This window comes from Cibotium barometz, chromosome 37 (assembly GCF_041138505.1).
Source record: "Cibotium barometz isolate CiBa-2024 chromosome 37, ASM4113850v1, whole genome shotgun sequence".
NCBI lineage: Eukaryota > Viridiplantae > Streptophyta > Polypodiopsida > Cyatheales > Cibotiaceae > Cibotium > Cibotium barometz.
This window is the reverse complement of record NC_141082.1, coordinates 20721580-20734816: the sequence shown is the minus strand read 5'-3', so window position 1 is coordinate 20734816 and position 13237 is coordinate 20721580. Positions and strand designations below refer to the sequence as shown.

Genomic DNA, 13237 nt, shown 5'->3' with positions numbered 1-13237 from the left:
ATTCAGCATTTTTATCATATTATTCAGCATATAACACTTTACACAAGTCGTGTAGCATTTATTATGCAGTCGGCCAACTCTATAGCCAGCCGACCAGCACCATAAGCTCATATAAATAGCATCGTTTGCATCTCATCATTCCATCTCAACATTCACCAATTGGACCATCATCGATTCAGCATCAAGCATCATCATTTTGCAGCATATAGGCAGGCAGCCTTCAGCAAAACGCAGCATCATGAGCAAAGGGAAGAATCGCTTTAGAAACCTTGCATTTCTTAGCCCTACAGCGGATTTCAACATTCATACACTTCATCGTTTCCTCCATCCTCCCGGGTGAAAGTAAACGCAGTGTGTATATTCAATCATATTGCATATTCATGGCCTAGAACAGTCCCAAAACATCCCAAAACAGCCCATCTCTCAGCCACGGTTTGTAGCCTTCCTACAACCCCTTGGAAGAGTGCATTGGCCTTGAGATTCGACATCATTGGTGCTTCTACAACCGTGTACGGTTCAGCCCGATTCTTGGTCTTTCGAAGGTCTTGCATTTTGCTTATCTACAGTCCCCAGTGAGTCAGTCTCTTCAAAGTAATAAAGCAAATACTCCTAGCAATAGGAGGGGGCTCATCAGTGGGTAATTTGGGACCCAATAAGGTGTACAGATCTCTATCTCTCTCTCTCCTCTCTTAAAGTGTGAAGTGATAAAGTGGATTTCTAAAGACTCGCGAAACTCAGGATAAAGAAGGTGGTGTGAGACTTTGTGCGACAGGATTCTACATCTACGCATAATACCGCTGCATGTTACACTGTATAACATTTCTGCTCCTCGATTTACTGTGTTTTTGCAGCCATTCACATAGACCATGCTTTCAGCTGCCCCAAATGAGAGATTTGGAGGCCTGAGTAGCAATGTAGAGAGTCTCCTTGCCATCAGTTGTGACCTCAACCATATTGACTTGTTTATATTTCTTTCTTTACCTGTGAAACATATTGTCACTATGTCATTCTCAACAGCCTTACGTTAAGGGAAATTGAGATGTCAAAGTTTTTGAAGCAGATCAGCTCAACCAACATAATTAGATCAGCTCCACGCCTCTGTTGTGGGAGGACCAAACTGATAGGACATAAGAGCATAAGTTGGATTGTGGGTTGACATAGGCTTAGTGTGGTCTGAGACATATTTCCCAGCCACTCGGTGTATGCCACAAGAGCATAAGGGTGAGTTGGCATAGACTTCGTGTGTTCTGAAACATCTCTCCCCGCCACTCAGAGAGATAGACAATCCATCATATGGAATGATTGTGCCTGTGATGAGCATGGATGCATCCTGTTAGTGGTTATATGCAATGGTTGACATTAGATAGAGGCTTAACCTCCTTAATTGGAGCATGGATGGCCTTAAAGGCCTCCTAAAGGCAGAGAGGGATATGCTCACATCAGGTTTTTGAGGGATTTTAGAGGACAGTCACGTGGATTGATTCGACCATTCCTTGGATGTTTAGAGGAGCAGTTGCAAACATCCCTGTTTCTCGTGTAAGAGTGTTTTCTTGCAGAGATTCCCTTGCAGGCTAATGGGAATATTTCACTCTATTCTACTAGGAGAGGATGAGAATATTTCACTCTATTCGAGTAGGAGTGGGAGATGAATGGGCATTTAGGCAAAATTGGTAGATGTAGAGCTCCTTCCTATCACACGCACTAGACGGTCATAACATTGAGCACTGTATTTAAGGATACATAGAGGCTCAGATTGTATGGCAGAGAAATTGCGCTTCTCATATCTTGCTGTAGGAGGGGGCTGTATCTTTCACTTGAGGATCAAATGCACAGCTTATTGCTTAAGAACCCCAGATGTTTTATGAGGATGCCTTTGGAGATTGTGCTCTCTGTGCTCTTCTGGGGGGATACATCATACCATTTTGTTGTGTGATAACAGAGCAGAGCAGTCCTCTTTGGAGTGTGTCAAGATGCTTCCTAAAGGTGTATGTATGTATATATGTGTGTTATGTATGCATGTACACATGCATGCATGTATGTATTTGTTTTTGTATGGATGTAGGCATTTATGTAGTTGTATGAAATGTTTTTGGGGGAAACTTTGTGTAGATTTTCTCTCTCTGAGCTTAACTGTTCCTTAATTTAGGCTGTTGCAGAAAGTGAAAGAGCAGCAGCTGTGTCCTTGGCTGAAGTGCAGAAAAAGGCTGCAGAAATTGTCATAGAGGAATCTTTGATTCAGGAAAAAAGGCAGCAGGTTGAAGTCTTAGAAAAACAGTTGAAAAGGACAATGTGTGACTTGCAAATGGAAATGGAAACTCTGAATAAACAGAAGGTACGTGTTCAGGAACAGGAGCTGCAGATTCTTGCCAAAGAGAAAACTATGCTTGTTCAGTGCAAGGACGAGAAGGAAAAGCTAAAAGCAGAATGGGAAAAACTACAGGAGGAAAGGGCAATGGAAAGCAAGGAAAAGGAAGCCACCAAGGAAAAAGAGGAAAGGATTGCAGCTAAAGAAGTGATACTGGGAAGCATTGAAAAAGATCTAGAGGGCAAATGCCTTGCAGTTGAAAGCCTGGGTCGAAAGCTCAATGCAAGGGAGAAGCTGCTAAAAAACATTCAGAAACAGAGTAAGGAGGAACGACTTCAGATCGGTGACCTCATGGCAAAACTAGAAGGAGAGAAGAAATCCCTTGAGGAGGCTCAAGGAGATCTTGAAGTCTCTAAGAGAAACATAGATGAAGCCTGGGAACGCATTTCTAGTGAGCGTCAAGAAGCTGCTCAGTATATCAAATCGGCAGATGAGAAGATGAAAGCGTGGGAAGATAGGCTCAAACAGCAGGAGGAGGAGATACTGCAGAAGCAGGAGTTTTTGGAAGGATTTGAAGCTCAAGTCAAGAGTGAGCAACAACGTTGCCACATGCTGCATTCCAAGGTCCAGAAAGAGCAGGAGAAGATGGCAGAGGACTTGACTGAGCAGGAGGGTAACCTCAGGAAGCGAGAATCAATCGTTGAAAGGAAAGAGGAAGAAGTGAGAAAGAGCCTTCAGAAGCTTATTGAGAAGAGAAATCTTGCTGACATGAAGCTAAGGCAGTTGAAGGAGATAGAAACAAGGACAGAGTCGTTGGAAGATGAGCTCCACAAGCGGCATCAAGAGCACCTTCAGAAGGTTCGTGAATGCAGGTTCAATCTAATCAGTCTTTTGGCTTACTATGAAGAGCGTTTTGTGATTAAGCCCTGGTAATTACTTGCATAACTGTAGCCATGGTGGTTAATGTTTTACACACAAAGCTGTGATTAGGCAGCTGTCTTTTGCATCCCCGTTGGCTGATTTTGAAGGTTTCATTACATGTTTTGAGGTTTTTTAAGCCGGTGTGAGTGAGGGTGGGCAGCTTGCATGGTCCAAACATGCCCACACACTTTTCAGGTCTTCACCTATTTGGAGCCTCAAAGGCCCCTCTCCCAGAAACATAAAAGCGCACAGACTACAGTGTATGTGGATGAGCTAGATGGGTTTATGTAGGCCAAGTGGAGTTACTTGGACTACAATGTATGTAGATGGGCTAGATGGTGTGTGTGGAATGAGAGTTTTGCAGAGCCGCCTACTGCCTGCACAGCCCCGGCTACTGCCTGTCGTCCTTCGCTGTGTCATCCTTGCAGCGCTGGTCACCCTCCTCTCGTCTGCTGCCTCTGCAGTGTCGACTGCCCTGCCTGCTCCCGCCAGTTGCTGTCTCTGCAGCCTTACGTGTGTGCCGTCTGTCGCCTGCTCCCTCTCCTACTGCTTGTAAATCTTCCATTTCTCATCTTTTTGGGTGCAACTGTGTGTGTGAGAGATTGTGTGTGTGTGTGTGCACCCTTTCTCTTTGTCTCTCCTTTTTCTTCTGTGTTAAATAATTTGCCTGCTTTTCTCTTATTTTTTGCTTTTCTCCCTTCTCTTCTCTGTGTCTGCGTCTTCTTGTTTTTTTGTGCCTCTTGTATCTTCCGCCTGTGTTTCTCCTCTCTTTTTCCTCATGGCCCAATCTGTAGCTACTTACCATAGAAGGGAATTGTTTGTTGATCCGAAATGCAGACAATTGCATTCTGATTCGCATTCTTTCCGTTTTGACAACCCCGAATTGCAACAGTTTTGCGACACTCTTCAGGAAGGCTTTGCGTACATCCGACCAGCATGGGATGCACTTGTACCGGGTTTCCGTTTGAAAATCCCCTGTCATGTACTCTTTGACCCCGTCACAACACTATCTCAAAAAGCGGTAATCTTTTTTTTTCTTAGTAAAATGCCTGCTGCAATAGACATTGGGCAATGGATAAAAGTAATCTTTTTTTTCCTAGTAAAATGACTGCTGCTGCAACAGACATTGGGCAATGGATAAAAGCCATGCTTGGTGGATGTTTTGTGGTAAGGGGTTTACTCTGCAGCGAGAGGCTTCTATGAGGGCATTCTTAGTGAATCCAAGCATATAAACAAATGCTATTTTAAAAGTCGCCCTTGTTCTTTGGACAACAAATGGTGCATGTGTACCCTTGGTTGCCCACCCAGGACTATTAGAATTTTATCAAACACACGTGCCCAATATGGGTTGAAGTGGTGGATCTCCTAGTTCATATGCGCCCCGCATTGCCTTTTTTGGTTGAATCACTGAGTAAGGTTGTATGCCTTGCTGGATCTTCTGGCAGTGTTAACAAATTTTGTATCCTTTGGGATACATACAAACAAACCCTTGACAGTGTTGCAATGAATATTGAAATGCAAGGGATTCCGACACAAGAAGTTTTTTTTAAAATTAAATGGGAAAATTTTGAAGGTTCTTGCTTTGCTTGCAAAAAGTTTAGATATATGCAATTAGAATGTCCTTCGCTTTTATTGCGGCCATGCCCTCTCCTCAAACTGCTCCTATGTCATTTGTGCAAATTCAAAGAGCAAGAATGTAAATCATTACAGCATGTAGGTTTGGAAAAAGGAAAGGCAAAAGTTACCTCGACAGGCACTCATGTGATGAATGTGAAAGATAAAGACAAACCTGACTTTGATACATGGCAGACTCCCAAAAAAACAATATCTTCTAGACAAAGATCCCTGGTCTCTCACAACTGGACGGAAGGAGCTTCTACATCTACTTCACCGACCATTGTGCCAGACACTTCAGGAAATATTACAGGAGTAGGAAGGATGCGGGCGCATGTAGTCAGAGATGATTCTTTATTTGCACATGATGAAGTGAATTCCATGCACAAAAATATGGCTGATTTTCAAACTGCAAAACATTCTCTGCATGATGACTTGACCAACTAGGCTGCCATGCAAGTTGAGGTGTAGCCTCTACATTGCTTGCATTGTAAATATGTCTATACCAATCCGGTGTTTTACTTACACTATACAAGGCCTCTGTGATTGGAATAAATGGAGGTTGCTTTGGTCATATGTAAATACTATGCATCCCCATGTGGCCTGTTTGCGAGAGCATAATCATCGTAGTTTTGCTGGAAGACAGGGAGTCTTCTCTTGATATCAAATCTTCTATGCAAGATCTCGATCTTTTTTTGGTATCCTCATAATGGTTAAGCATGATTTACAGCTTGTATTAGCCCACAATGATCCAAATGGTTGATACAATGTATGGTTCAAGGAGAACTCTATGAATTTGCGAGTGTTTATGCTTCGCACACTTCAGCATATAGAGCTGAGATGTGGCGCTTCTTATGCGCATACCCATGGATTTCGAATGCTTTCATCACATGGGATTTTAATGATTCCCCTGACTTTCATGATAACACCTCTCACGGCTCTCATATGATGTCCTCTGAACGGAAAGATTGGGTGTAGACAATGAGTGCTTTGGATGCGTGTGATTTGTGGGCATAGCTCATGTTGCAGTCAAAGGGTTATACGTTTCATCATAATGTTGTTTTGCATTGCTTGGCACGTTTGGATAGATGGTATCTTCTGATATGATGCACATATCAGAAGATGCACAGTCAAAGGGTTAACGTTTCATCATAATGTTGTTTTGCATTGCTTGGCATGTTTGGATAGATGGTATCTTCTGATATGATGCACACACATGTAAGATGTGGGAGTCTCTAGGCTGGGATGGTTTGACAGTGAAGTTCTTTCAGATGTTCTGGGATATTTTGAGATCGCCAATTTTGCTTATGGTGAATCACTATTGGAATGTTGGAAGCTTGCCATCCTCGTGGAAAGAAGACTTGCTGAAATTAATGCCAAAAAATAGCTTTGTGAAGCCATATCAGATTGGCGTTGTGAGGTGACGAGCAGCAATCAGTCTTTGCCTCTACAACTACTCTTTGTCAACTCTCAACCGTAATACATATAAGAGGAACACCCTTTGATTCTCAGTTAAATCCCAAAAACAACCATGACTTACTCTGGCTGAACCAACATGAACTTCCCAAGAAGATTTCACAATTATTTCTTATCCCAAAAAAGTAGATATAGTATAATGCTAGATATTGGGTAAGTGTACACCCAACTGACAAGCAAGTCACTGACACACTTGAATAGAATAAAACCCACAACTCTTAGCCTCACACATAAAGTTCCATGAGAATGATAAACAACCAACCCATCACCATAGTCATCTCAAGGAAATCAAACACTGTTGATATATAGCAAGAAACTTGACTTTATACAAAAGACCACTGGTGGGTATATCCATGAGATGGATACAAGACTTCTCTTTACCAAAAGATACAAAATATACACATAAAGTTAGTTACTATCCACATTTTCTTCTTTTAGTATTTCTGCATTAATTACCTAGTCTGGTAGATCCCGAGAAATACGTACATTACCCAATCTTGTTGGTAGTTACAGTAAGACAAACCATTCACCGTGGAAAGAACCATGGATGTTAAGTGGAAAACCCTCAATTGAGATGTGTTGTAGCCATGGTTCTAGTACAAGAGACAGAATCATGATGTTAATCTTTTGACCACCTCCCAAAGGAATAAACCTACTCATATACTTGACCTTGTGAATAAAAACCATTAATTGCTTTGTGTCTTTATCAGAAGGTAAGAGCACTAAAGCTTTCACCTTGTCATCGTCTACTTCAATACCATTTTCTGAAATAACATGTCCAAGCAAAAGGACTTTACGTTGAGCAAGGAAACATTTTTTTGGATTAAGTTGACCACCACTTCTATCTAAAGTCTCAAATGCATGCATCAGTTTTTCACAATGCAAAATTCTACTACTGTATATGTAGGTATCATCAATGAAAACTTTGATGAACTCCCCAAGATAAGGTGCAAACACACCATGCATTTTGGGCGAACAGTTCAGGTCTTGTCTTAACAAACGTAACCCTTTTCTATCTGCCTTGGTTTTCCATAGGTGTTCCATTGCTTTAAACATGCAATTGTCAATCTGTTTGCTCGACCAAGGTAAGAGCTGAAGATAGAACTTGACATATGCTATGATTATTGATTGTACTATACACAATTGCACATGTAGAGGCCATGTAGATAATTTAAACTGCGCAGGATGCAAACCTGCATGTAAGACACCTTTTATTCTATTAACAAGCATCTTGGTAACCAATTTATATATGACTGGCATTAAAGAGATAGGACGCTGTGAGGCTGGAAAAACAAACCAAAAAAAGATGTATATATGTATAGAACCCTAGTGTTTTTGTGTCAAGCAATGATGATTGGTTTGTACTTGGGATAGGTATTATAGTATGTTTGCTTATCAGAGTAGAGGGGGTTGTGCTTTGAAATGCATCGTTACATTTTGTATATTTATAGTATTGTGCTTGATGCATTGTGTGGGAATGTCATGGCTCAAGAGATGATGATGTATCTTGTCAAGATCTCTGCATAGTTGATATGCTTTGAACCCCATAGTAGCACATTGGTAATGATGTCTAGGGATAGAAAACTCTGACAATGGTTGCCTGAAAAGACAGGGTGTAGTGGTTCATCATTTTAGGAATTCATCATCACAAAGGCTTTTTTTTTTTTGGGCTTCTTCTGATGTGATTAGATTAAGAGATGACCAAAGTTTGGTAGCATTAAGGTATTGGCCAATGGTGGTAATGGAGTATTTTTTATATCTTGTATATAAAGGTAATAAACAAAAGCTTTTTGAGAGATTTTGACTAAGGTATCTAATACCTTAGTGGCCACCGATTGGTGAAAGCGACACGTCAAGGTGATGCAAGCACGTGAAGAAATCTTTGAAGGAGCTGGTCGCCAGAATTTTCTTGATCATTGAGAAGAAGCAAGGTAGACAAATTTAGCAACCGTATGGGAGCAGCATGAAGCTGGTGAGGGTTGTTTTTCTGAGTAGCAAGCATGTGATGATACATATGGAACTGAAGTCGGCAAGGAAAGAACCAATCATCACCGAAGAATCTCGAGCCTGAAATGCTATAAATAGACATGATCAAGAGCTTTTGGCCATGAATGGAGGAGACCTTGCTGTTTTTTTTCCGAAGAGGGCTGAGTATGCTCTGTTGTGTAAATTCTGCCTAGCTTAGTTTTGTCCTCAGGTAACCCATGCTGAGGCTCACTCAATAGAAGAGGCTGTTGGGTTTGCTTTAAAGGGTGTTGAGAACGTCACAGAAGCAAAGGTTGGTGCATAACTTGAAGCTGTTGGTGGTAGTCCCACCTGAAGACCTTCACTCACGCTTGGTAAAGATACAACACTGAAGATGGTGGTCTTGTGAGCTGCCATCGTTAACGATCAAAGTATAAAGGTCGCCTTGTGAAGGGGATAAAGTTTTTGAAGATTCGGAAACCGGTTGAGGCTGTGTTCAATTACAACTTTTTGATAGCCACATATTTTTTTGATTTTGTGTTCATGTGAAGTATAGTCCCACTTCTTTTCATCAATACAAGGGTCAACATAAGCAAGAGTCTTAGGTATTCTTCTTGGTTGACAACTTCATAGTTGGTGGAGTTTGTGTTTATGGAAAAGCTTGTCTCCTCAATCTGAAGACAGTTGGTTGTTGGGATGTGTTGGGTATTGTGTGAGTGCATTCGCGTAATGTATCCACTAATAGGCATCATAAGAGCTTTGCTTTGAGTTAGAAAGACAAAGTCAATCCCAATAAGGAGAGAAGAGTTTAACATAAGCTGATGTCACACCTTAATGAACTCTCTGAACTTGTAGCTACCAAAGTTTTATTTGCATCATAAGAGCTTTGCTATGAGTTAGAAAGACAAAGTCAATCCCAATAAGGAGAGAAGAGTTTAACATAAGCTGATGTCACACCTTAATGAACTCTCTGAACTTGTACCAAAGTTTTATTTGCTGTATAGATTTGGGAGGTGGTCAAAAGATTAACATCATGATTCTGTTTCTCGTACTAGAACCATGGCTACAACACATCTCAACTATGGGTTTTTCACTAAACATCGTAGGTTCTTTCTACACTAACATGGTTTGTCTTACTCCAACTATCAACAGGATTGGGTAATGTACGTATTGCTCGAGATCTATCAGACTAGGTAATTGATGCAGAAATAGTGGAAGAAGAAGATGTGGATAGTGACTAACTTTATGTCTTGTATCTTTTGCTAAAGCAAAGTCATGTATCTATTGTTATGGCTCACCCTAACCCTCCTTGAAACACATCCAAAAAGAGCTTACTTGGTGAACTGCAATTGTCGTGAGGATCTTTCCAATGGCTGAGCTCGTAACCCTTGACATCTCCAAGCTCTACAACTTCTTGAGAAGCAATTTCACCGCGTCTCCTGCGAGCGTTGTCACACCGCCACGTTGCACTACGGGTCCTTGTTTCTCCTCTCACCTCACTTCACTCACATACACTCACTAGCATACATTAGGGAGAGAGATTAGCAAGAGGATTAGCAAGAGCAAGACTCAATTGCACAATGGGAGAGTATGTTGTATTATGAGAGAAATTCACTTATATACATGGCTATAAGTGTTCACACTCACTTAAACTATGGCCGGCTGGGCACTTTAGGCTTATAAGAGCCCTAATGCTATTACAATGACTACTCTCATAATATATCCATGAAGTATATCACTTAGGACTTCATCCTAACTTGCTACTATATGCTCTTGAAGCGGGAATCGCCATAAATACTCCGTCACACCATTACGGGCGTTCGTCTAAGTTGTAGCTTTGGACAATATTGCTTTATATCTTGAATGTATGACCCTTTGGTGTATCTACCATGATTCCTTGATGTAAGATAATGGTGGTAGCTCTTGTTAATCCTAGAATTGAATTAACATTTCCCCTTCCTGATGGTGATCGCGTTGAAGGCCTTTGTGTGGGGAGAATGAACAAGCTTGTCGATGGCTTTGATGTTGAATGATGTTCAATGTTCCTCCGGAGGAAAGAAGAAAATCTAGTTAATCAATGAAGATGTTAGTGGTTTATTGGAAATTCGTAACGGGATAGTGGGTGGGTTTTTTGCGAATGATTGCATTTTTATATTTGTGTGTCTTTTTTTTTTTGACTCAATTTGTTTTTGGCAATCATCGGCAATGTTACATGTGACTTTTGTTAGTGGAGACACTAAGAGATGTTAATAATGGGAGAGAAGAAAGAAGGATCCGGAGAAACGTAGACTTAATCATCAGAACGAGATGGTGATTCTCAGTTCCTCATTTGATTCATTGAAGCGACATTCATCCTTTGAAGTAATTGACTTGTGATGATACCTTTGTGTGGCAGGATTTTTGTCAAATGTTGTTGAGTATAGGACCTGATCCTATCTTCTTCTGTCCATTTGCTTTTTATGTTTTTATGTATATTTAAGTCTTCTTAGAAGTAGATTTTCATGAAGTACAAGAATTGAGTCATATAGACTCTTATTGAACTGCTCTGTGTTGAAGTGGCCACTTGTTGGTGAGGATTGAAAGAATTACGTCGACTTGCGAGGCTAGTATAGATATCTTCACTAAGGATTGAAGATCATTGATTTGTGAAGATGGTGGCGTCGTTTGGAGAGGGTTGTAATTTGAAGGAAAATTCCAGGTGATGGGTTGTACCATTGACTAGGCTTTCGCCGACCATGGCCCCCCATCTAGAGATGTACCTGGAAGTTGTCGATGGTGAGGCTTTATGTTCTACAGTGCATGAGTATGGATATGTACTCATGGAGCAGCTGTTACATTAATTTAGCCAAAAGAATAGTAAGCAATAAGCTTAACAAATATATAGTGGCTATTGCGTGATATGGCTTTATTCGTGATGGGCTTAAATTGTGAAAGTCCAGGTTCTTAAGCCGTGAGATGGAATTCCGTGAATTGTAATTCTGTGAGATGGAATTCCGTGAATTTGCAGATTTTGACCTTTTTTATTTTTATTTTTGATTTTATAGGTCATCTATATCATGATTTACAAGCAACAGCTTCTTATGCGCTCATTTCTTACTTTCAGAGGGGTGACGAGCATTGTTATTCTGTTTTTGATGTGCTCCTAAGTCTCCGTATTGCTTCTTGAATTTGTTGCTGAAATGATATCGAGGTAGTAGGGAAGACTGCTGATTGTTTGCTTGAACAGACAAGCTCGTGTTGGTGCTGAATGCACGAGAGTGGTTGAGTGATTTGCTTGCTGTTTCTTGGGCCTCTATTCTTGTCGAACTTTAGGTAAAGTTGTTGGGGTTGAAGTCGATGGTGAGGTTTTTTTCACATTGTTCGATTTTGGCAACCATATGATGGAATTACCATCATAGTATCGTTGTTGTTGAAGTACATGCATAGACATCCATCTTTGACGAACACTGTAACTTGGTGGCCGATGTGCTTGGTGTTGAGGCTTTTTTCTTTGAGCAAGCTTAGGGGACTTTGTTATGCGCTTGGGGACCCAAGCTTTGGTATTTCTTTGGTAGTACCCTTGTGCTTGCAGCAGTGTTTTTGGTACCCACACTTGTTGCATTGGTAGAGTTCTTTGAGGAACTCGCATAGGCTTTTGACGGTGTTGTGGAGTACTCTTCTTCTTCCTTGGCTTTCGAGTGCTGCGTTGAGGAAGAGGTTTTGACTGTCGAGGCACCCAAATTTGATTGGCATCTTCATAGTAGCCTTGAGCTACAAGTAGCTGCTTCTCCACCCAACATTTTAATACTATTAAGATACCTTGTTTGTGGTTGTCGTGGTCCTTTTCACGGCCTGGTCTTTCACACCTTTTTTTTTTCTCTTGGAGTCTAGTGGGAAATACGAATTTTCCTTTTTGGAGAAAAATATTTTTGAATTTAAAATGAAAAGGGTATGGACATTTTTCCAAAAAGGTAAATGGGAATAAAAAAAGTCAATCTTTTAATGACACACCTTACACTCTTCATAAAATGGACAAATTGATAACTCATGAGCATCTACTCATTGAATGCTCATTAGTCTTAGTGAGTTATGTAAAAAAGTGATTAAGGATTAATCCAAGATTAATCATTTCATTAATCTTTCCCTCTTTTACACTAATCAAGAACTCTAATTAACCATTAATCTCTAATTAATTCACACAATTGAGCACATCATTGGATAGAGCAAGGGAAAACTAATCTTTGTACATCAACAATTGTGTAAATTAATCTAGATTAAGAGATTAATTACTCTTAATTATAGTCTCCTCTTTAAGGCAGAATTAAGCAAAGAGAGTCAAATTTCTCCAATTGATCAGAAGATTGATATGATTAGGTGTTTTGATGCATCTAAATGCTCTCAAAACACTAAAAAATTCCAATTTCAACTACTCATATGATCAATTTAGATCCCAATTAACACATTTTTAAAATTTTTAGCCTCGTGAACAGGATTAATCACCCTTAATGACAAAAACCAGTCCATTAAGAGAAATTAGTCAAATTCAAAGGCTTTTTGATGGTTTTAAGAAATTTTTTGAAAGATTAAGCTACTCCGAATGCTTGCTAACACTCTAATCCAAACAATTTCAACAACAAACATACAATTAAACTAAAATTAATGATCTTAGATCTATGTTTAAACTAAAGAGAGCTAACATACACTAAGAATTGCATTCTCTTGCATTGTTTGATGCAAAGGATGTAAACTAAGCCTAATACAAACTATGTGCAACTCCCAAGAACATGAAAAACCAAAAAAACAACAACAAAAACACAAATTAATCTCAAAAATAAGCAAAAAGCATTCTTTTCAAAAACAAAAATTCAAAAACAAAAAAGAGAGCTATTCTACACCAAGTCTCACACAAATCACTATCAAATCCATCTCTTTTTCATGGGAAACCATTAATCAAGATAATGGGCAATGGGTTATGTG

General features: G+C 40.1%; 1 protein-coding gene across 1 annotated transcript in view; it reads left to right on the top strand.

Annotated features, from left to right (window-relative positions):
- The window catches only part of LOC147617048 (uncharacterized), a 200325-nt gene that overhangs the window by 64370 nt on the left and 122718 nt on the right, over window positions 1-13237 (top strand). The window contains exon 7 of the mRNA XM_086776415.1: window positions 2147-3163. Coding sequence (XP_086632541.1) covers window positions 2147-3163 — 1017 coding nt within the window. The remainder of the gene's footprint in view (window positions 1-2146; window positions 3164-13237) is intronic.